This window comes from Ahaetulla prasina, chromosome 4, assembly GCF_028640845.1.
Source record: "Ahaetulla prasina isolate Xishuangbanna chromosome 4, ASM2864084v1, whole genome shotgun sequence".
NCBI lineage: Eukaryota > Metazoa > Chordata > Lepidosauria > Squamata > Colubridae > Ahaetulla > Ahaetulla prasina.
Window position 1 is genome coordinate 108,064,339 of NC_080542.1, and position 26,125 is coordinate 108,090,463.

Sequence of the window (26,125 nt, forward strand, 5' to 3'; positions counted from 1 at the left end):
TAAAAATAATCCTTAAAGTAATAGTAAATGTATTTTTCAAAATATATGAAAATTTTATTTATTTATTTATTTATTTATTTATTCATTCATTCATTCATTCATTCATTCATTCATTCATTTATTCATTCATTCATTCATTTATTCATTCAATTTGTATAGCCACCCATCTCAATTGACTGTAAGGATAAATGGATTTAGCTGGTTTTTAAATTATTTTGGCAAGATCTTTAATCAAAAGTAATATTCTGCAATATATATATATATATATAAAATAGTAGTCTAATTTTACTGTCCATTATTTTTCAGGAAATCCTTTCTCAAGGAATTCTTCTTCCATTAATAAATCAGCTCAGTGATCCTGATTATATTAATCAGCATTTCATATGGATGGTAAGTTATTTAAAAATCATAAAGCCAAACCCAATATTTTTCAAGCTGAACAGAACAGTTGAAATATATCTCAACTTCAGCTGCTTCCTATTCTTGAAACCAGCAGAATATTGACTCAGAAAAAAATAATAATAATCCTGGAGCTAATGGGTAGATAGAGAATAGAAAGATACACAGACAGATAGCTAAAACATAGTTGGTGGATAGTTAAATAGATAACTATGGTTAGAGAGATAAATAGATAAATATGTATGAATGCATGTTTGCATTTGTGGTATAAAGGTAAACCCAATCTTTCTTCAAATTCAAATGCATATTTATTATTGATAGTCCTTTCTTGTTAATCACACTAGGGACCAGCAATTCCGCCACTAAGTGGTACAGTCATTTAGCATCATGTTACAGGACTGAGCTGACTTAGAATATCAGTTCTGCTAAGGGCATTAAACAAATAACAGCATTAAGTATGATGTCACATGACCACAACTTGCCATTTTCTGTCAGCTTCTTCACTGACTTTGCTTGTTGGAAGCTGACTGTGAAGGTAGTGAGATGCTGCTACCATCATAAATGTGTATGGGTTCCTAGCACCCAAATCAACATCATATGACCATGGGGAAACTGGTACTTTGAAGACTAATCATAAATCTTTGTTTTCAATGCCATTATAAGTTTAAAAAAACCACTGGATGAGTGGTTGGTAAGTGAGGAATACCTATATTTGTATGTTGTTGTTTATATTTTCTAAATAAGAAATTGGAGATACAGAATTTGGATACATTAGGCTTAACAATTAGTGAAGAAAGATAGTTCCATAGGTGACAAATACTCTGACACTTATGACCTCTCAGATTGTGGAAATATCAAAGGACCGGCCCACGGTGCCTCTGCTGGCCAAAAATGGGCTGTGTGGAGGTCCTCCAAGGCCCTCTGCGGCCCGTTTCAGCCTCCTGCAGCACTTTGACGGCCAAAAATGGACCATATGGAGGTCTCCGTGCAGCCTGTTTTTGGCCAGCATAGTGCAGCTGGAGGCCGTGGAGGCCGAAAAGGGGCCACACTGGGGTCTCAGTCAGCCTCAGTGTGGCTCATTTTTGACTGGCAGAGTGCTGCTGGAAGCCAGAGGGCAAAAATGACGCAGGGGGCTGTGTGCGACCCCCCCGTACCCCATTTTGGCAAGCAGGGTGCGGCAGGAGGTATCTGTCCCGTCTCGCCTCGCCCCCACTGGCCCGCGAAGGAGAATTACAATGCTGACCCGGCCCTCAAAAGAAATCCAGTTTGACACCCCTGTGCTAATATCCAACTTTAGGTGGTGATACTTATGACCATCTCTAGACAATTTAACCAATGCTGTCTGAAGATGTTTCTGTGGTCAAGTGGCCAGCATGACATCATGTAGGACAGAGCATAAACACGGACTACTGTTACTTCGCACCGAAGTGGTGCCTCTTTATTTATTGCATTTTACATGCTTTCAATTGCGAGTAACAGGAGGTCACACTGTGATAGGATTCAAACCGCTGGAGCACAGATCTTCTCTTTTAAATAGTTAAAAGTTTAAAATGGTTAAAAATTTAACCATCTATATATTAAATTGCAACTATGTGAGCATTTGAAAATGGGTATGCTTCACTCTTACAAATGAGAATAACCTTAAATGCTTGTAGCTAGCAGTTTTATTAGTGTCGTGTCCCACTCCTCCGCTGACGGCCGGGTCAGGGAAATCCGAATCAGGCGTGCCTCTGCAGCTCTGCCAAAGTCCTAGCAAAGTCCTCAGGGCAGGCAGGAGACCAGAAAGTAACTTCAGCAAGATATGTTTAGACTTTGCCTGACTCAGAGAATGCCAGAAAGCAGGTCCTTTATATAGGCCATGGGGTGTGGCTCCATGACTCAGCACTTATCCAGGCCTGCCCCTCCCTTCCTTCTGTTGCCTCCATCTATCAAGTCTTCTGATGCAAGGGTCACTCCAGTCTGCAGCTGTTGGCAATTGACCTCCCTCAGGCTCACATGCTGTGGAGGAGGGGGAGGGGTCTAGTTGCTCCGTTTGCCTGGGCATGGAGCCAGAGCTGGGGGCTGGAGATATTTCCTCCTCTTCAGCCTGTCTGGGCATGGAGCAAGGGCTGGGGCCGGGAGGCATACTAGGACATTCCTCTGTGTTCGGAAGCAGATAAGAAGGCCCCGGCTGTGGTGAGATCGGACGAGACACAACAATTAATAAGAAATGGAAATTAACATGAAACTATTAAACGACAAGAATGAACTATCTATCCCCTTCGCCCTCAAAATTATGGTAGAACTATTCAGTCATATCTGCAAAATAGAATTGAAAACACTATGCTGAAAAAAAAGTAGCTGACCTGGAATAGTTGTCCACTGAGTGCTACTTGAAAAGCAATATGTATGAAAATTGTCAAATGTAAATCTTTTCTCCTACTTATCAGAAATTTCTGATATTTTATATGCACATGCAAAAACAAAAAATCTTAATAAGTCAAAAATATTTTTGAACAATTTTTTTTTGAATTGATGTTGAGCTGTTTAAATATAACAAAACAAGATGCACTTAAAGAAAAAAAAAGTGAAATATTTGAAGAAAAATGGTTCTTCCAAGCCATTAAGAATGGAGTGGCTCTGTTACATGGTGGGATTGTAGGGAAGCTTGCGACACAGAAAACAGTTTGAAAGTTAAAGAATTGATTGAACCTAAATATTGATATATCCTACAATATATTTATTTATTTATTTATTTATTTATTTATTTATTTATTTATTTATTTATTTATTTATTTATTTATTTATTTATTATATTTGTATACCGCCCATCTCCCGAAAGACTCAGGGCGGTTCACATCCAAAAAACAACAGAAAGCATATAATACATATAAACAGCTAAAAGAATAGACATTTAAATTCAATTGATGCCCTAAAACTTTTAAATACAAATTTAAAACCTCAATTAAACCCCTTTTTTAAAAATCCCAATTTAAAAACTACGTTCAAGCTAGTCCTGCTCTTCGAAACAGCAACGTCTTCAGCTCGCGGCGGAAGGATCTGAGATCGGGGAGTTGACGAAGCCCCAGAGGGAGCTCGTTCCAGAGGGTAGGGGCCCCCACAGAGAAGGCCCTCCCCCTAGAGGTCGCCAGCCGACATTGTTTAGCTGACGGTATCCGGAGGAGGCCCTCTCTGTGAGAGCGCACTGGTCGGTGAGAGGTTAATGGTGGCAGTAGGCGGTCCCGTAAATATCCCGGCCCTAGGCCATGGAGCGTTTTAAAGGTGATAACAAGTACCTTGAAGTGAACCCGGAAGACCACCGGGAGCCAGTGCAGATTACGTAGGAGGGGTGTTACACGGGAGCCACAAGGTGCTCCTTCTATCAAACGCGCAGCCGCATTCTGGACTAGTTGGACTCTCCGGGTACCCTTCAAGGGGAGCCCCATGTAGAGAGCATTACAGTAGTCTAGGCGGGATGTAACAAGGGCATGAGCGACCGTGCATAAGGACGCCCCATCCAGAAAGGGGCGTAACTGGCGTAACAGGCGAACCTGATGAAAAGCTCCCCTGGTGACAGCTATCATATGATCTTCTAAAGACAGCCGTGCATCCAGGAGGACGCCCAGATTATGAACCCTTTCTGTGGGGGCCAATAGTTCGCCCCCAATGGTCAGTGATGGAATTAGCTGACTGTACCGGGCCGCCGGCATCCACAGCCACTCGGTCTTGGTGGGATTTAGTCTGAGTCTGTTCCTCCCCATCCAAACCCGTACGGCCCCCAGGCACTGGGACATCACTTCAACAGCCTCGTTGGGGTGGTTAGGGGTGGAAATATAGAGCTGGGTATCATCAGCGTATAGATGACAACTCACCCCAAAACCACGGATGATCTCACCCAGCGGCTTCATATAGATGTTGAACAGAAGAGGCGAGAGAACCGACCCTTGCGGCACCCCACATAAGAGGCGCCTTGAGTCGATCTCTGTCCCCCCGTCAACACCGTCTGTGACCGGTCGGAGAGGTAGGAGGAGAACCACCGATGAACAGTGCCCCTCACTCCAAGTCCCTCGAGTCGGCACAGCAGGATACCATGATCGATGGTATCAAAAGCCGCTGAGAGATCTAATAGGACCAAGACAGAGGAACAACCTCTGTCCCGAGCCCTCAAGAGATCATCAACTAGCGCGACCAAGGCTGTTTCCGTGCTGTGACCAGGCCGGAAACCGGACTGGAATGGATCAAGATAGACAGTTTCATCCAGGTACTGGGGCAACTGTCGTGCAACCACACTCTTGACAACCTTTGCCACAAAGCGAAGGTTGGAGACCGGACGATAATTTGCTAAACTAGCTGGGTCAAGGGAAGGCTTCTTGAGGAGGGGCCTCACCACCGCCTCTTTCAAGGCGGCAGGGAAAACACCCTCCATCAAAGAAGCGTTCACAATTTTCTGGAGCCAGCCTCGTGTCACCTCCCGGGTGGCCAAAACCAACCAGGAGGGACACGGGTCCAATAAACATGTGGTCGCATTCAATCTCCCCATTAACCTGTCCATGTCTTCAGGAGCCACAGGATCAAACTCATCCCAGATAATAACATCAAGACTTGCCTCCTCCACCCCGTCTGGATCCACCCAGTCTGTGTCCAACCCTTCCCGAATTTGAGCGATTTTATCTGTTTGATATTGTCCAAATTCCTCAGCTCGACCCTTTAAGGGATCCTCTACCGCTCCCTGATGGGCGAGCGAGCGGGTCACCCTAAACAGAGCGGCTGGGCGGTTATCTGCTGATGCAATGAGGTTGGAAAAATACTCCCGTTTTGCCAGCCTCATCGCCACTAGATAGGTCTGAATTTGAGACCTAACTAGTGTCCGGTCAGATTCGGAGCGGCTGGCCCTCCAGATACTCTCTAGGCGTCTTTTCCGGTGCTTCATTTCCCTCAGCCCCTCGGAGTACCAAGGGGCTAAACGAGATCGGCACCGGGTCAGAGGCCGCAAAGGCACGACTCGATCTAGAGCGCCAGCCGCCGCCCGATCCCAGGCAGCGACCAGAGCTTCAGCCGAGTCGTGGGCTAAATCCTCAGGGAAAAGCCCAAGCTCCGTCTGGAACCCTTCAGGGTCCATCAGGCGCCTGGGACGGAACCAGCGAGTCGGTTCCGTCTCCTTGCAGTGGGGGTCAGCGGTTCGAAAGTCTAGCTGAAGGAGTGAATGATCTGACCATGACAAGGGTTTGATAACTAACTCCCCTAATTCCAGATCATTCAACCACTGTCCAGAGACAAAAATCAAATCCAGAGTGTTCCCCCCGATGTGAGTGGGGTCGTTCACTAACTGGGTCAGGTTCAAGGCCGTCATGGAAGCCATGAACTCCCGAGCTGATGTGGATGCTATCCCCACCGACGGCAAATTGAAATCCCCCATGACCATAAGCCTGGGGATCTCCACTGCCGTCCCGGCGACCACCTCCAACAGCTCAGGCAGGGTTTCTGTCACGTAGCAAGGAGCTAGGTACGTGATCAGTAAACCCACCTGAACCCCACGGCCCCACTTCACAAGGAGGGACTCACATCCGGTTATCTGTGGTACAGTGATCTCCCTCGGCTCAAGACTCTCGTTGATAATAACCGCCACTCCCCCACCCCTACCCTGGACCCTGGCCTGATGGAATGCACGAAAACCCGGTGGGCACATCTCTATCAGGGGAACCCCCCCTTCCGTGCCCAACCAGGTCTCTGAAATGCCAATCAGGTCCGCACCCCCCTCCTGTATAAGATCGGAGATGAGGGGGGCTTTATTTATAACGGACCTGGCATTGCATAACATCAGGCGAAGGTCCAGCTTCTGAGGATTTAAGCCACTCGGGGAACGGGAAACTATCGGGGGACCGGAGTGCGCGATCGCTCGTAAATAGCGCGGGCGCACTCCCCGAACCCGATATGGGCCCCCGCGTCCGCCATACTTGCCCCTCCCACCTACCGTGCAGATATAGTTATCCCCAAGACCATGAGCTCTAGCCTCTTCTTCCACCTCAGAATCGATGAGGTGGAAGAAGAATATAATATATATTCTGTCAATATATATTATAATAAGTAAAATTTAATTTTCCACAATCACTGAAAAAAAATAAAACCTTAAAGGTATGAGACAATAATCCAGAATGTATCCAAATCAACTATGAAATGCTTACAGTAACCAAAACTAATGGTCTTGAAATGGCTTCCCAGGATTGAAAATTATTGAAATCTTTTGGACATAACAAATATGCAATGCATGAATAATGCTTCTAAGCCATAAGCCTCAACAAAGAAGAGGGGACGTGACAAAAGACTGGAAGGATTTTTAATTGGCTATAAAAAAAATTGCGAGCTGTCAAAGGAGATATTAATAAATTTTTTCTGTCAAGGCATTCTGTGCATTAGCTTTTTTAAAACTATTATTATTTTGACTGTATTAATTTATTTTATTTATTTTATTTTATTAAATTTTTATACCACCCTTCTCCCGAAGGACTCAGGGCGGTGTACAGCCAGAATAAAATACAAAATATATACAATTAAAACGCAATTAAAATATAACAATTACTAAACGGCTGATAGTTAAAATGAATTTAAAATTTAAAATATTAATAAAACCCCAATCTAAAACCAAACTATTATGCCAGTCCTGCTTGAATGAATAAATATGTTTTTAGCTCACGACGGAAGGTCCGAAGATCAGGCACTTGACGTAGGCCAGGGGGGAGTTCATTCCAGAGCGTCGATGCTCCCACAGAGAAGGCCCTACTCCTATATCTCCTAAATCCAGATCATTAACCCACTGACCAGAGATAAAAATCAAGTCTAGCGCGCCTCCCCCAATGTGTGTAGGGCCATCAGTTACTTGAATCAGGTCCAAGGCCGTCATGGAGGCCTGGAACTCCTGAACTACCGTTGATGACAAGCTGGCCGATGGCAAGTTGAAATCTCCCAAGACCAGAAGTCTGGAAATCTCAACCGCCACACCAGCAAGCACCTCTAGTAGTTCAAGTAGGGCTGTAGTCACGCAGCAAGGAGCCAGGTACGTGATCAACAGCCCCATCTGATTACGATGGCCCCACTTCACAAGGAGGGATTCACATCCGGTTATCTGTGGTAGAGTGATCTCCCTCGGCTCAAGACTCTCGTTGATAATAACCGCCACTCCCCACCCCTACCTTGGGCCCTCGGCTGATGGAATGCACGGAGGGCACAGTTCAACCAGGGGTACACCCCCTTCTGTGCCCAGCCAGGTCTCCGTAATGCCCATAAAGTCCGCGGACTCCCTCTGAATAAGGTCACAAATCAGGGGAGCCTTGTTAGCCACGGACCGGGCATTGCAGAGCATCAGCCGTAGACCCAAGCTCTGGGGATCTTGACCAAGAATAAATGTACATAATAGTATTCAGTCAGATTTGCAGAAAGGTGTTAAGTTTAATTTTATTTTATGTGTCAACTTTTGTTCATTTATGAATTTATTAAAACATGCAATTTGATGAGGGTTGCAAAAATATGTATATTAGGATATACTATATAAAAATACAGTATATTTCAGTTCTATATGCACAATAATCTGAGCTGTTGTTTAAACAACACTTTTTTCAAGTTTGCATTAAAATAACTTGTTCTAGCTGTAAGGTTACTACTCTTAATGAAATGTGAGATTGAGTTTTTGGAATATATTTTTTTTAAAAAAAGAATAGCCATAATTATATTCCAGAAATTATGTATTCAGTTTTTAAATAATTGATAGGGGTATTATTCATTATAGCTTATCAACATTTATTATTTTATAAAATTTATTAGCAGCCCATCTTACCATAGGGTAACTGAATGGCTTACAGGCATAAAATATGTCTAAACATATGCAAATAAAACATGAATAAATTAAAATCAAATATTAAAACCTAAGGACACATGGGGAGGGGGAGAGTGGAATGGGGGGAAGTGGTATCTGTTATTACATGATCACATCAGGAAGCAAGAAGTTCCAGAGGGCAGGAGCCACAGCAGAAGAAGGGCCTCCTCCTGGACCCCATTAGCCGGAATAATTGGATTGACAGGATCCACAGCATGCTTTCTCTGCTGACACAAGTGATAAATTATTTTAAATCTGTATAACCAATATTTAGCCTTAATTTTAGGGGAACAGTTCATTTATAAGCTATAACTGAAATAAGCATTTACATAATATTTAGTGTACTTTGTTTCTTTGAAATTGTTAGTTAATTGGTAATACTGTTCAAAGTAGTGCTGACCCAAAAAGAAAGGTAAAGAATGATGCATATGCCATTAAAATGTATTATTCACAAATAAAATGAATATAATCATAAATATAGCCACATGTGTGCTTCATTGGTAAACTTTAAATATTTTTATTGTCTTGTTTTAAGGAATCATGCACAATGATAGAAGGGAAATAATAAAAGCTGAGTTATTCAGAGGATGCAGTTTTTTTTATATAAATACAGACTTTAAAAGCAAGCGCTTATTTATATATAAAATTCACATCTGAAAAATGATTGTATTAACATTTTCTTTCTCACATATTTCAGATTCGTGATTCAATTTGCAATTATGAGGCCTTTATGAATATTGTTAAAGTAAGTGATAAAATAGGAGAGTTAGAAGCAGTAAGAGACAAAGCCACAGAAGAACTGCAGTATCTTCGTTCCTTGGATACAGCTGGAGATGGTTAGTACTGTTATGTTTATAATTATTATATAACCCTAAGATGCTGTCTATTTTTTCTTCACGTAGCATTCTTCTAGAGGTTAGAAGGTTATAATCTTTCTTAAAGGACAAATTCTCTACTTAAGAATAAGATAATTTGAGAATTTTGGGGAAAAGCCAGAATTTAAAGTGTAGAATGAAGATACAAATACCCTGGCAGTTTTTAATTATGCTCATATAAGCACAGTAAGCTGCTTGGATGGCTAGATAAATTTCCATAACTGACTATTTTGGAATAATAAAAAAACTGTCCTCTCTTGAATGACAAGCTATTTATAATTTTATTCTATTTTTGTTCTGGAATTCAAATCTGCATATAAACTTGCCAAGGTGAGATATTATGTAGTTTGAAGCCATGTCCGGTACGCATAAAAATTCTCTTGAAAAAGTTTACTTATTCCAATAGACATTGTAAAGGCAAAACAATTTTGTCGGTAATTGTATGCTGTGGAAATGCTTGCTCTGGCAAATTGTGGAATACAGACTGGATTCCCAGGAGGATGGGCAGCTTTCCAGAGGGCAATGATGCTGAAAACTTGAAAAGTTTGAAGAGAATTAAAATGACTAGTCTCATAGTCTATCTCTAGCTATGCAAAAAGTTGCTTTAGTCCAGCAAGATTCTGTCTACAGGTGTGAAAAACAATAAAGAAAACTACTCTTAAGTAATTCCAAATGCCACTCTTGGTTCTTGGCCTAAAACAAATTTAATTTATACACTTGTAAGGGCTGAATGTTGCTTTGAAACACAATTTTATTTTAAAATGACTTTTTCATCATAATTAATTTTGTGCTAATTAATGAGTTAATCCTTAAGTTTTCAAAAATTGTACTTAGAAAAATCAATATACAGTAAGTGCAGTGCATATAGAATAGAATAGAATAGAATAGAATAGAATAGAATAGAATAGGATAGAATAGAATAGAATAGAATAGAATTCTTTATTGTCCAAGTGTGAGTGAACACAAGGAATTTGTCTTTGGTGCTTATGCTCTCACTGTACATAAAAAGACAAGATACACTCGTCAAGAATCTCAAGGCACGCCCAGTGACAGTCATATGGTACAACGCCCAGTGACAGTCATATGGTACAATAAGCAATCAAATCATACTAGGAAACAATCAATATCAATATAAATTGCAAGGAGACAATGAACAAAATTACAGTCATGCAGTCACAAGTGGAAGAAGATGGGTGACAGGAACAATGAGAAGACCAATAGCAATAGTAATGCTGCCTAATGTGAATAGTTTGACAGTGTTGAGGGAATTATTTGTTTAGCAGAGAAATGGCGTTCGGGGAAAAACTGTTCTTGTATCTAATTGTCTTGGTGTGCAGTGCTCTATAGCATCATTTTGAGGGTAGGAGTTGAAACAGTTTATGTCCGGGATGTGAGGGGTCTGTAAATATTTTCACAGCCCTCTTTTTTACTCATGCAGTATACAGGTCCTCAATGGAAGGCAGGTTGGTAGTAATTGTTTTTTCTACAGTTCTAATTATCCTCTGAAGTCTGTGTCTGTCTTGTTGGGTTGCAGAACTAAACCAGACAGTTATAGAGGTACAGATGACAGATTCAATAGGTCCTTTGTAGAACTGTATCAGCATCTCTTTGGACAATTTGAGCTTCCTGAGTTGGTGCAGAAAGAATATTCTCTGTTGTGCTTTTCTGATGACATTTTTGATGTTAGGTATCTATTATAGGTCTTGAGTTATGATAGAACCTAGAAATTGATACTGTTGATTCTGTGCTGTCTAGTATTGTAAGAGATGGTAGTATGGGAGGGTTTCTCCTAAAGTCTACCACCATTTCTACAGTTTTGAGTGTGTTCAGTTCCAGATTGTTCTGGTCGCACCACAAGACTAGTTGTTCAACCTTCCATCTGTATGCAGATTATATCCATAATTTACTCATGTTTTTAAAGTGTATCTCATTTAGAATGAATGCTAGCTTTTAAAATATTTTCTCATAGAAAAATATAATATATTCTACTAAAATAGTTCACAAAACCCAAATTTTCATTGCCAGCACATATTAACTTAGTTAATAGTTCTGTGCTTATCAATAACAGCATTGATTCCATTTTGAAGAAAAATGCATTCATTTTTCTTCATAGACTTTTGATTGTCTTCTCTTTCTATGTAGGCTTAAGCAATACATTTCCAGTTCATTAAGAATTTAAATAGATGTGTTTTATCCTTTTAAATCTTACTTGATTTTCTTTCAGATATTAACCATATAAAAAATCAGATAAATAGCTTACTCTTTGTTAAGAAAGTATGTGATTCAAGAATACTGAGGCTACAGTCAGGAAAAGTAAGTATATTTCATGTATTGTGATTATACATAAGCATCTGAGCCAACTATGAGACTTGATTTTCTAAATCAAATAATAGAGCTCAGTGTTACCATAATCTTTTGCATTGTTTTCAATAGTTAATGAATGTCAGTAGCTTGAATTTGTAAGGTTAGGTTCTCATCATTTAGATATCAGCCTTAAAAAAAAGATATTAGTTTTGCTATATATCTGATTGCTACTGAACTAAGATCTTAGCTCATGATAAAGAATCTATTGCCAATCCATTATCAAGCAAACTTTTAAATTGTACATGCAAGTTAAATAGTTAACTTTATTCATGAATTTCTGTACCTAAAATCTTATGAGAAGACAACATCCCTGCTTTTAATATGTAGCAAAAATAAGCCATGTTGTATAAATATTGCATAGCTATGTCTACTAATGTATTGTACCTTTATTCAGGAAATAGATACTGTGAAACTGGCTGCAAATTTTGGAAAACTTTGCACAGTCCCTCTGGACAACATTCTAGTAAACAACGTTGCACTACAGTTTTTTATGGGTAAGAAAACAGTAGTTGGAAATGCACATATATTACATGATTAAAACTGTAGAACTATACTAGGATGCTATAAATATGCATGTATTTACCTAAAAATGAATAAAGATAACTGATGTGAGGACTTTTTTGATCCCTTCTATTTTTTTATTCGCCAAACTGATTTAATGAAAATATGACTGTTTCTCTTTCTCAAATATCCACACAATTAAGTAAGCTCTAGATCAGGGCTGTCAAAGCCGTTCGCTATGATGTATCCCAATGTTCTTTGGCTTTGTGGAGCCGAGGTGAGTGTGGCCTGCACAGGCTGTGTTCAGCCCCTGGGCCGCCAGTTTGACATGCCTGCTGTAGGCCATAGAAATGTAAAGAAATTCTGTCCTTAACTCTATTTAAAGTAAATTTAGTATTTGTGACGATTAGATGGATTTTAGATAGCATCAGCTTTCCTCCATTAAAAATATCTAGCAAAATAAAATAACCTACTGAGATTTGCCTTTAAGCTCTGTGTTGGTTATGGTTTTAAAAAAATCTTCTATCTTGAACATTCATGTTAATGAATCTGAATATGCATGAAATCCATAAAACACTTTGTTTTCAATTAAGAAAAAATGCTTTATTCACAGTATTCTGTGGAAACGTTCTTGAGTTGGATGCATTATTTCAATACAAAAATTTGAATAGCTTGAATTTTTCATGTTTTATCAGGCCACATCTTAAAATCCCATCTTGTAGCTTTTGTATGCTGTGGAAATGCTTGCTCTGGCAAATTGTGGAATACAGACTGGATTCCCAGGAGGATGGGCAGCTTTCAGAGGGCAATGATGCTGAAAACTTGAAAAGTTTGAAGAGAATTAAAATGACTAGTCTCATAGTCTATCTCTAGCTATGCAAAAAGTTGCTTTAGTCCAGCAAGATTCTGTCTACAGGTGTGAAAAACAATAAAGAAAACTACTCTTAAGTAATTCCAAATGCCACTCTTGGTTCTTGGCCTAAAACAAATTTAATTTATACATTTGTAAGGGCTGAATGTTGCTTTGAAACACAATTTTATTTTAAAATGACTTTTTCATCATAATTAATTTTGTGCTAATTAATGAGTTAATCCTTAAGTTTTCAAAAATTGTACTTAGAAAAATCAATATACAGTAAGTGCAGTGCATATAGAATAGAATAGAATAGAATAGAATAGAATAGAATAGAATAGAATAGAATAGAATAGAATAGAATAGAATTCTTTATTGTCCAAGTGTGAGTGAACACAAGGAATTTGTCTTTGGTGCTTATGCTCTCACTGTACATAAAAAGACAAGATACACTCGTCAAGAATCTCAAGGCACAACGCCCAGTGACAGTCATATGGTACAATAAGCAATCAAATCATACTAGGAAACAATCAATATCAATATAAATTGCAAGGAGACAATGAACAAAATTACAGTCATGCAGTCACAAGTGGAAGAAGATGGGTGACAGGAACAATGAGAAGACCAATAGCAATAGTAATGCTGCCTAATGTGAATAGTTTGACAGTGTTGAGGGAATTATTTGTTTAGCAGAGAAATGGCGTTCGGGGAAAAACTGTTCTTGTATCTAATTGTCTTGGTGTGCAGTGCTCTATAACATCATTTTGAGGGTAGGAGTTGAAACAGTTTATGTCCGGGATGTGAGGGGTCTGTAAATATTTTCACAGCCCTCTTTTTTACTCATGCAGTATACAGGTCCTCAATGGAAGGCAGGTTGGTAGTAATTGTTTTTTCTACAGTTCTAATTATCCTCTGAAGTCTGTGTCTGTCTTGTTGGGTTGCAGAACTAAACCAGACAGTTATAGAGGTACAGATGACAGATTCAATAGGTCCTTTGTAGAACTGTATCAGCATCTCTTTGGACAATTTGAGCTTCCTGAGTTGGTGCAGAAAGAATATTCTCTGTTGTGCTTTTCTGATGACATTTTTGATGTTAGGTATCTATTATAGGTCTTGAGTTATGATAGAACCTAGAAATTGATACTGTTGATTCTGTGCTGTCTAGTATTGTAGATGGTAGTATGGGAGGGTTTCTCCTAAAGTCTACCACCATTTCTACAGTTTTGAGTGTGTTCAGTTCCAGATTGTTCTGGTCGCACCACAAGGCTAGTTGTTCAACCTTCCATCTGTATGCAGATTATTTCCATAATTTACTCATGTTTTTAAAGTGTATCTCATTTAGAATGAATGCTAGCTTTTAAAATATTTTCTCATAGAAAAATATAATATATTCTACTAAAATAGTTCACAAAACCCAAATTTTCATTGCCAGCACATATTAACTTAGTTAATAGTTCTGTGCTTATCAATAACAGCATTGATTCCATTTTGAAGAAAAATGCATTCATTTTTCTTCATAGACTTTTTATTGTCTTCTCTTTCTATGTAGCCTTAAGCAATACATTTCCAGTTCATTAAGAATTTAAATAGATGTGTTTTATCCTTTTAAATCTTACTTGATTTTCTTTCAGATATTAACCATATAAAAAATCAGATAAATAGCTTACTCTTTGTTAAGAAAGTATGTGATTCAAGAATACTGAGGCTACAGTCAGGAAAAGTAAGTATATTTCATGTATTGTGATTATACATAAGCATCTGAGCCAACTATGAGACTTGATTTTCTAAATCAAATAATAGAGCTCAGTGTTACCATAATCTTTTGCATTGTTTTCAATAGTTAATGAATGTCAGTAGCTTGAATTTGTAAGGTTAGGTTCTCATCATTTAGATATCAGCCTTAAAAAAAAGATATTAGTTTTGCTATATATCTGATTGCTACTGAACTAAGATCTTAGCTCATGATAAAGAATCTATTGCCAATCCATTATCAAGCAAACTTTTAAATTGTACATGCAAGTTAAATAGTTAACTTTATTCATGAATTTCTGTACCTAAAATCTTATGAGAAGACAACATCCCTGCTTTTAATATGTAGCAAAAATAAGCCATGTTGTATAAATATTGCATAGCCATGTCTACTAATGTATTGTACCTTTATTCAGGAAATAGATACTGTGAAACTGGCTGCAAATTTTGGAAAACTTTGCACAGTCCCTCTGGACAACATTCTAGTAAACAACGTTGCACTACAGTTTTTTATGGGTAAGAAAACAGTAGTTGGAAATGCACATATATTACATGATTAAAACTGTAGAACTATACATATAAATATGCATGTATTTACCTAAAAATGAATAAAGATAACTGATGTGAGGACTTTTTTGATCCCTTCTATTTTTTTATTCGCCAAACTGATTTAATGAAAATATGACTGTTTCTCTTTCTCAAATATCCACACAATTAAGTAAGCTCTAGATCAGGGCTGTCAAAGCCGTTCGCTATGATGTATCCCAATGTTCTTTGGCTTTGTGGAGCCGAGGTGAGTGTGGCCTGCACAGGCTGTGTTCAGCCCCCGGGCCGCCAGTTTGACATGCCTGCTGTAGGCCATAGAAATGTAAACAAATTCTGTCCTTAACTCTATTTAAAGTAAATTTAGTATTTGTGACGATTAGATGGATTTTAGATAGCATCAGCTTTCCTCCATTAAAAATATCAAGCAAAATAAAATAACCTACTGAGATTTGCCTTTAAGCTCTGTGTTGGTTATGGTTTAAAAAAAATCTTCTATCTTGAACATTCATGTTAATGAATCTGAATATGCATGAAATCCATAAAACACTTTGTTTTCAATTAAGAAAAAATGCTTTATTCACAGTATTCTGTGGAAACGTTCTTGAGTTGGATGCATTATTTCAATACAAAAATTTGAATAGCTTGAATTTTTCATGTTTTATCAGGCCACATCTTAAAATCCCATCTTGTAGCTTTTGAAAGCAGTGGAAATTCAGAAGAAATCGTGTGCTCTCTTGCTCACTGCCCAAGGATCACAAGTATAATTAATCTGGCAAATGTGACACTTTTCTTTCAATTACTTCCTCCAGAAAAAGCTGCCTGAAGATTAGGTAGTCAGGAACAAAATGAAACCCAGTCAATCCACTGCCACAGTTGGGATTTCTTTCAATAATGTTTCAAAGTTCTTCATGTACTTGCCTAAGCTTGTAGACACTCCAGTCCATTACTTACTTACTTACTAGACTCATCCAGCAATTTTAGCAAAGCAAGGAGATATGTTAGGCATATTTTGGCTACCATAATTTTAAAAATTACTTTTGGCTTATTGGAATGAGAACATGTAGCCATGTAACATTCCCATTACTGTTGTTTCATTAGCTACCGGTGTGTTTCCAAGTACAATAAAGGTAATCCTTGAAGTACGACAGTCTATTCAATGAATGTTCAAAGTTACAATTCATACCCCAAATGCTAAATATGAATTGTTTCGAAGTTACAAATTATGCAGCCTCCCCCTCCCCCCACAGTCACTCACCCTTACAACTGATTTCAGAGAGGCTGCAGCACACCCACTCACCTATTTCCCTCCATCTTGCCTGCCCAGGTCCTCAGAGGTTCCCAGAACCCAGTATATTGGCTTGCATTGCCAATATGCTGGGTTCTATGCATTCCTTCCCACTCCCACTCCCGTATCAGCATTCGCTTACTTACTTTTGGACGAGCTCAGGAAGTCAGCAGAGAGAAGGTCTTTCCCTCACTGGGTCAAGCGGCATAATCAAGAAGAAGAAATCTAATCTCTTTTGTTTCCATGGGAATCCTTTCTCCCCAGACAGTATAAACCATTATGATATCTTCTTGGCGCTGCCAGCATAAGACTAGTGTCAGTGGAGCTAAGAAGAAGTTGAAGTAGTAGGATTGGAACGGAAGCAAAACATTGGATTTCTTCTTGATTATGTCACGTGGTCCTGTGAGGGAGGGACCTTATCTATGCTGACTTCCTGAGCTCATCCAAAAATAAGTACGCGAATTGTGATGGGATGGGGTATGGAGAGGCCCGTAGTTCTTGAGGAAACCAAATAGCAGGAGGCAGAATATGGGATATTTTAGAGGATGGGAAGGCCTCCTGGGAGTGGCTGTGCCTGCATTAGGCCTCCCTCAGTTTCTCCCATCCCTGAGTCACCTCATACTCTTCCTACTATAATAACCCATGCATTCATTTAACAAATGCATTAGGGAGAGCAGAGACAAGGAGGTCATTAGTTGGGTGCTTTATTTAATGTAGTCCCCAACTTCCAACAATGGGCAGGCTCTATTTCATAAATCAAGGACTACTGTATAAGTGCTAGTTATAATAACTTGTGCCACTCAGGAACTGGGTATCTGAATTTCCAGATAGACTCTAACTTGTTCAAAAGAGTAGAAAATGCCTGCTGAAAGATGTCTCCTATCAGACATGGCACTGGAGGAATCATAGACTAAGTTCTATGAAGTCCCTCTCTTTTGATAGAATCTGTCCCCAGAAGCAATGGTATCTGTTATTCTTACGATTTTGCAAATGTTCATTAATACCTGATTGTTTCATAACTTCTTTAGGGTGATTTCAACACTTAACCATTTTATCTAAAGTTGTTTCATTTTATGAATATTTTAAAGATATTTTTGTGTTGGTCTATTGTTGATCTAACTGTACACTTCTTACAATTATATAAATATATATACAAGTGTATATACATACACTTCTTACATATTATATAAATATATAGCAAAAGACACAATACTAACGGAAGCGTCACCAACTGACGGTCTCCATTTAGAACCTAAAATATGTTGCAGTACATAACAAAGAAAATTAATCATATGCAAAAGATGACTTATTAAAGGGCCAAGTAACATAATATGTCATGGTTAGAATGCAGTATTGCAGGCTAACTCTGCCCACTTCCGGGAGTTTGATCCTGACTGGTCAAGATTGACTCAGTTGTCCCTCCTTACGAGGTCGGTAAAATGAGGATTCAGATTGTAGAAGGCAATCTGTAAAGCATTATGGAGCATATGTAAGTGCTTTTTAATATTGTATCCCTGTTAGAAAACATCGTTTCTGAAAATCAGTGTGAATGCAATTGGCATTTTTAAAGAAAGAAGGGCTTCCATTAGTTAGGATGTTTTAAATATAACCATTATAATGATTGAATTGTTTAATTAGTTGATTTGATTTGTATAACTGCCTATCTCATTTTCATGACCCTGGGCAATTCACATAATTAAAACAACCACACCAACATAAATGAAAATAAATCATTGTTATTTTTGTTTAGATTACATGCAGCAGATGGGAGGTCAAGCACATCTTTTTTTCTGGATAACAGTAGAAGGATACAGGGTTACAGCTCAGAAACAGCTGGAAGTATTGCTGAACCATCAGAAGGATGGAATGCATCAAACAACACAAACCAAAGGTCTGTTAAGAACAGCTGCAGTTGGAATATATGAACAATATTTATCAGAAAAGGTAAGAATTGATTCTTTTAAAACAAAAATGATGTTTTGTAATGCATCTATTTACAAATAGATTTGTGCAAATAGATTTGTAGAAGTGAAAATAATTATTTTTGAAAAATTTCTGAAAATTAAACAATAGTCTGGGCATTCAAAGTTATTACAATGTCTAACCAATTGAATAAAATATATAGAACAAAATAAAGTAAATATTGATTACTCAAAATAATGGTACTTAATTTTATTATAATCAGACTAACATAGAACATATAATATATATAAGTAAAAAAAATCATGCAATATAATTGAGGTAGCATATACAGTAGTACATTGTTACTCATTGCTAATTGGTTCCAGGAGGTGCAATGAGTACCAAAAACAATGAGTACCAAACAGATTTTTCCCATAAGGAATAAAGTAGTGAGCATCTGACAGTGACAAGTTCTAGCTTGTACCAAACAAACAGTAAGTACTTGTTGAGTACCAAACAAACAGTAAGTATCAGGACAAAATTTTCACGTCTAAATGCGTTAGTACGAAATTCAATGAGTTTCAGAGCAGTTGATTACGTAGGTACCACTCTAAAACTAATCAAAAGATAGTGAAGTCTGCCTGTACTAGGCACTAAAATCAATAATAAAAAAAATCATAGTTGGAAGAATATATTAAAGTTAGTCTTCAACTTAAAATTGTTCATTTAGTGACTGAACTTACAATGGCACTGAAAAAAGTAATATAATTGGTTTTCACACTTATTGATAACATCTTGTTCTTACATGCTGACACACAAAATTTTGCCATATTATAAGTTATGGAAGTTTCTTGTCAGAAAATAGCAAATTATAGAAATGCTTGGGATGACCTAGAAAGTATACAAGCAGTAGTGTGATATAAGTACTTTCTACATGGTTATTGTGTGGCCAGCAAATAACATACCCTCACTTGTTTCTACCTTCCCATCTCCATTGGTTCACAATCATTCAGGATATTGAAATTTTTTAATATGAAGGGGGGACACCACACCTTGCCAGGATGACGATTGTCCTATGATTCGAATAAACTAAATGTAAAAACTAGTTTTACCATGTTAGGCACTCACATATACAAAGATGGCTTAGTAAGAAAAATTGTATTGTCATATGACTGATAAATATCACATAATAAATATTTCTATAATTAATGGAGAAGTCTTTTTGATATCTGTGTGCTGGATAACTGTATAATAGCCAAACATCCAGTTCATTTTTTCAAAAACCTTAAGATGCCTAACTGTGAAAAAGCCTGGTGAATGAATAGTTATTTCTGTTTTTAGAATTGCCTTTATATTTGTTTTCATTCTTGTATATTCAAAAACTGAGTCAGAGAATTCCAGATCTTAAGAGTAAAGCTGTGGGTGTTTGAACTATATTTTTACTTCTTCTTATCCCAACCCTATATAATTATTCCAATTTATATGTCACTTGTAAATATTCTTTCCAATACCTCAAAATGAAATACTGTATTTTTTATGAATGACTTGAACTACTTGAGTTCTTTGCTTTTATTAAAATAACTGATACAGTTTTTATAGTTCTCTAGCTTTGTTGTATCTTTATTAATAATGAATGATTTTTAATTTTTACAGATAAATGAATGAAAATAAAAACTAAAATAATGTAATTCTGTATGGTAGGCTTCTCCAAGAATTAATATCGATGATCCATTAGTAGTGAAGCTGGAAGAAAAGTTGAATAATGAGGACCCAACTCCTGAAATTTTTGATCAGATTCAAAGAAAGGTAAACTGTTTTATTCTCATCTACTAATCTGTTTGTATATCTGTCAATATTTATGACTTTTGTGGATTTCTAGACTGAAATGTAGAGTAATAAGGCAAATGCTTATTTCATTATTTACATCTAAATGCACCTTGATATAACAAGATGCTTTATGATTTAGATTACCGTATATACTGAGTCCCCAGTTTACCCCAGTTTTTGGGGTAAAATTAGACCTCGGCTTATACTCAGTTTTGTTTTTTAAGCCCTTGGCTTATACCAGTATATACGGCTTATACTCAAGTTTTTTCTTCTTTTTCACATTTTACGGGAAGCCTGCGGTGCAGTGAGAGGGCGGGCGGGGAGCCGCCAGCCTTCTCAGCTGAGGGAGGAGGTTTCAACCGGTAGGTGCCTCATTTCCTCGGCTTATACTGAGTCCCCAGTTTACCCCAGTTTTTGGGGTAAAATAGACCTGCTTATATTTACATCTAAATGCACCTTGATATAACAAGATGCTTTATGATTTAGATTACCTATTTTGCATAATATTAAGCTTTAATTTCATTAAGGTATATGAATTGATGCTGCAAGACGAAAGATTCTATCCTTCATTCAAACAGCATGCACTTTATGTACGAATGCTTGCTGAGCTAGATATGCTAAAGGATCCTAGTTTCAGAGGATCAGATGATGGTGAAGGGGGTAAGTTGTCCACATCAGGTAGGCTTATACCTGTAAGTAATTTTTCCTCATCAGATAGTATTTAAATTTTTTCCCCCAAAGGGGCTTATGTAGATGCACTAAAAATAATTTGGGGAAATTTTGTACATCTCTACATACAAGAATTGGGAATATTCCACTTTTTTGGCATAATTGGCTGCTTTGTTGCTGTTCTATTGCAAATTTCCACAATAATAGGTAGTGTGCATGCTTCAATTCTGAAAAAGTGTTTCGTATTCCGTAGGTGTGAATTTGCTAGGCGTTAAAAGAATATGACTATTTTCATACTTCTACAAGAACCTGAAAAAACATGTTCCTTCTTTAAGAATAACGTTTAGGAGTAAAACTAAAGATGGCCTTTTTTTAAGCTTATGCAGAAACTCTTAATGTATAACACTCTTGTCTTTAATCCTTACATTAAATATACTTCTAGTGTTATAAACAAAATATATGCTTAGCTACCTCCTAGTGGCCTATGTTGACAATAGCATAAATTTTCATTTAAATTTTAGCAGTCAACAGAGCTAAGGATTCCCTGCTAGTAATTAATTTAATTTGTTTCAATTTATTTAAAATAATAGATGAATGAATATTTCACTATTTCTTTTAAAATTGTATAATTATTGTGACTTCAGAGTTGTAATACCTTGGCTTTTTGTTTCTTTTTAATGATCTTAAGTTGTAATAATGTTTAGTACCTAGTATGTTAAAAGTAAGATATCCATTATAGAGAAATTTATAAACACAACAGGGAGAAATCATAATATCTTTAAAAATGAGAACAAGTGTATTAAAAGCAATATCATAAGTGAAGTGTTATAATACTTTGTATCTAGGCAGTGTCCTAAAATTCACCTGTCAGTTCAAGCTTTCCATTTCTTATCACTCTCATTACTTAATACACAGTAAAACAAATGGATTTAGGATGAAAAAAACATGTTGATTAACTAGTTAATATTTTAATGTATTAACCAGTTAATCACTATCATTTTTCATACTAAAACCAAATATTTTATGTGTATATATAAATCTAAATTCATGGTTCAATATATGTATTTCCATTGTATGGGTTTTTATTTTAAAAAATTTTCTCTTCACACAGAATCATTTAATGGATCTCCTACAGGCAGTATTAATTTGGTATGTATGGTTTTCAACATTATAGAAATTCAAAATATTACTTGTTTATTTAAGACAAGAGCAACCAGTGAAACAAAAACAAAAGCGACACTATAAGGAAAATTTTGTTTGTTTGTTAAAAGAAGTGAAAGTATGTATGTATAAATACATACAGAAGGATACAGAATATAAGTGAGAAAAGGAGCCAAGTTTGATTTGATCTGCTTGGTCATCCTGGTCATCATATACCAGAAAGAATGATCATCAACAATTTTTTGTTGTTAGTTGTGAATTCGTGTCCAACCCATCGTGACCCCATGGATGAAGTTCCTCTAGGTCTTCCTGTCCACTACCATCCTCTGGAGTCCATTTAAGCTCACGCCAACTGCTTCAGTGATTCTATCCAGTCACTTCAATCTCTGCTGTCCCTGTCTTCTTTGGCCCTCAATCTTTCCCAGCATTAGGCTCTTCTCCAGTGAGTCCTTCCTTCTTATTAGATGGCCAAAGTATTTGAGTTTCATTTTCAGGATCTGGCCTTCTAAAGAGCAGTCAGGGTTGATCTCCTCTAGGACTGACAGGTTTGTTCGCCTTGCAGTCCAAGGGCTTGCAGGACTCTTCTCCAGCACCATAGTTCAAAGGCCTCAATTCTTTGGCGCTCACCCTTTCTTATGGTCCAACTTTCACAGCCATATATTGCAACTGGGAAAACTATGGCATTGACTATAAGCACTTTTGCAGGGTGATGTTTCTGCTTTTAGTAACTATCTATATTTGCCATAGTTTTTCTCCCCAGGAACAAGAGTCTTTTAATTTCTTGGCTCTAGTCCCTGTGTGTGGTGATCTTGGAGCCCAGGAAAATAAAATTGATCACTACCTTCATTTCTATCTATTTGCCAGGAATTGAGAAGGCTGGATGCCATTATCTTAGTTTTCTTAGTGTTGAGTTTCAACAAACTTTTTCACTCTCCTTCACCTGCATCAGAAGGCTTTTTAGTTCCTCATCACTTTCTGCCATTAGAGTGGTATCATCTGCATATCTAAGTTTGTTGATATTTCCCCGGCAATCTTAATTCCAATTTTTGATTCATCTAGCCCCACCTTTCTCATGATGTGCTCTGCATATAAATTAAATAGACAGGGTGATAGTATACAGCCTTGCCAGACTCCTTTTCCAATTTTAAACCAATCAGTGATTCCGTGTCCAGTTCTCACTGTTGCTTCTTGACCTGCATATAGGTTTCTCAAGAGACAAATAAAATTGTCTGGTACTCCCATCTCTTTAAGAACTTGCCACAATTTGTTGTAATCCACACGATCAAAGGCTTTAGCATAGTCAATGAAGCAGAGGTAGATGTTTTTCTGGAACTACCTATGTTTCTCCATGATCCAGCATATGTTGGCAATTTGCCTGACATAGTGTAAGCCTCCCTGAGTCTTTGGAGAAGGGCGGGATATAAATGCAAATAAAATAAATAAAATAAATAAACAAAATAAAATTTGATCTCTAGTTCCTCTGCCTCTTTGAAATCCTGCCTGTACTTCTGGTAGTTCATGATCCACATACTGCTGGAGCCTAGCTTGTAGGATTTTAAGGATAACTTTACTAGCATGTGAAATGAGTGCAATGGTGCGATAGTTTGAACATTCTTTGGCATTGCCTTTGTATGGAATTGGAATGTAAACTGACCTATTCCAATCCTGTGGCCACTGTTGAGTTTTCCAAATTTGCTGGCAAATTGAGTGTAGCACTTTACTGCATCGTCTTTTAAGATTTTGAATAGCTCAGCGTTTACTTTCACCTCCATTAGCTTTGTTGTTGCACAGACTTCCTAAGACCCATTTGACTTCACAGTCTAGGATGTATGATTTGAGGTCAGTGACCACCCCATCTTGGTTATCAGGGCGTTAAGTTCATTCTTGTATAGTTCTTCTGTGTCATTTTGCCACGTCTTCTTAATCTCTTTTGCTCTGTTAGGTCCCTGCCGCTTTGGTCCTTTATCATGCCCATCTTTGCATGAAACGTTCCCTTCATATCTCCAATTTTCTTGAAGAGATCTCTAGTCCGCCCTACTCTATTGTTTTCTGTTTCTTTACAGTGTTCCTTTAAGAAGGCATTCTTATCTCTTCTAGCTATTCTCTGGAATTCTGCATTCAGTTGGGTGCATCTTTCTCTTTCTTCCTTGCTGTTCGCTTCCCTTCTTTCCTCAACTATTTGCAAAGCTTCCTCAGACAGCCATTTTGTTTTCTTGCCTTTCTTTTTCTTTGGGATGGTTTTAGTTGTACCTCTTGTACAATGTTGTGAACCTCCGTCCATAATTCTTCAGGCACATTTATTATGAAGGCTACTCCATTTCTTCTGAGAGATTCTTGCCCACAGTAGTATACCTGATTGTTATCTGAATTAAATTCACCCATTACTGTCCATTTTAGTTCGCTGATTCCAAGGATGTCAATGTTCAGTCTTGTCATCTCTTGTTTGACCACGTCCAGCTTGCCTTGATTCATGGATCTTAGATTCCAGGTTCCTATAAAGAAAAAATCTTTACAGCATCGGACCTTCCTTTCACCACCAGATGCATCCACAGCTGAGCGTTCCTTTGGCTTTGGCCCAGTTGCTTCACTCTTTCTGGTGCTACTAGTACTAGCCGTCTGCTCTTCCCCAGTAGCATGTTAGACATCTTCTGATCTATGGGGCTCACCTTCTGGTGTCTTTTTTCCTTTTGGTACTGTCCATGGGTTTTTCATGGCAAAGATACTGGAGTGGCTTGCCATTTCCTTCTCCAGTGGATCATGTTTTGTCAGAATTGTCTGTCAGTCATGGATGGCCTTGCACGGCATAGCTCATAGCTTCATTGAGCTACACAAGCCCCTTCGCCACAACAAGGCAGTAATCCATGAAGGGGTAAAAGAATTACTTTCAATTATCTATTCTGTGTCGCTTTTTCAAAAATCCATGAGTCTTAAACAGGTAAAACACTTTCGCAAGTTCTCTGTTTGCACAAAAAAAGTGACAGATAATATATTTTAATTAGAACTTTGAGCTTTAATATTTTTCATTATGGCATTGATAAAGTAAATGGTGAGCAAATAGAAGTTAAGAATATAGTTTTGTTTTTGAGACTATTTTATTTTAAAAATAGTTAAGTAGTTAGTTACAAGAAAAATGTGCGGTTAAAGTCAATAGAACAAAACATACATAGCAATATTTAAAAATCTAACAGTATCAGAAAAGTAAAAACATCAGTAAAAAAAGGTAAAATTCACAACAACATAACAAATTCTCAGAAATCCTGGGAGAATAAAAATGTCTTTGTTTAACATCAGAAAATAGAAATGATAGTAGTGGGTATACCTAATTCGAAAGAAATTCCGAAGATAGAAGACTGCATTGAAAAACAATACCTTACCTTTTGTGCAATAATATTTCTGGAATATAAATAATTACTGTGGCTTTCCTTTCACCCACTAGTCACTGGATGATCTTTCAAATGTGACTGCTGATGAGTTGATACAGCTACATGCGTGCATTTCAGATACTGGTGAGTTTAGTATTAATATTTGTGTTTTTATGAAAAATAAAGTAACTAACTGGTTAACCTTTTAATTAACTATTTGTTTAATATAATTTTTATCCATTATTTTATTTATTTACTTATTTATTTATCACAACAATATATATAGGTCTCACACAAAAAGATTATACAGTATATAAACATACATATGAGGAAATATAAGGAAGTATAAGTATATATAAGAAGTATAAGAAGAAAAAGAAAAACGATAGGACAGGAACGGTAGGCACGTTTGTGCTCTTATGCACGCCCCTTATGGTCCTCTTAGGAATGGGGTGAGGTCAATAGTAGAAAGTTTTTGGTTAAAGCTTTTGGGATTATGGGAAGAGACCACAGAGTCAGGTAATGTGTTCCAAGCACTGATGATTCTGTTACAGAAGTCATATTTTCTGCAATCTAGATTGAAGCGGTTAACATTAAGTTTAAATTTATTGGTTGCTCTTGTATTATTGCAATTAAAGCTGAAGTAGTCTTTAACAGGAAGGACATTACAATAGATGATTCAATGAGTTAAATGTAGGTCTTGTCAAAGATGACGGAGTTCTAAGTTTTCTAAGCCTAGGATTTCATATTAAAACAAATTATATCATTTGTTTTCTTGGTGTTATT

General features: G+C 37.5%; 1 protein-coding gene across 1 annotated transcript in view; it reads left to right on the top strand.

Moving 5' to 3' along the window:
* The window catches only part of SNX13 (sorting nexin 13), a 152,797-nt gene that overhangs the window by 89,159 nt on the left and 37,513 nt on the right, over positions 1-26,125 (top strand). The window contains exons 8-16 of the mRNA XM_058182742.1: positions 307-390; positions 8,943-9,081; positions 11,345-11,433; positions 11,879-11,978; positions 18,169-18,362; positions 20,022-20,126; positions 20,675-20,807; positions 21,928-21,965; positions 25,414-25,483. Coding sequence (XP_058038725.1) covers positions 307-390; positions 8,943-9,081; positions 11,345-11,433; positions 11,879-11,978; positions 18,169-18,362; positions 20,022-20,126; positions 20,675-20,807; positions 21,928-21,965; positions 25,414-25,483 — 952 coding nt within the window. The remainder of the gene's footprint in view (positions 1-306; positions 391-8,942; positions 9,082-11,344; positions 11,434-11,878; positions 11,979-18,168; positions 18,363-20,021; positions 20,127-20,674; positions 20,808-21,927; positions 21,966-25,413; positions 25,484-26,125) is intronic.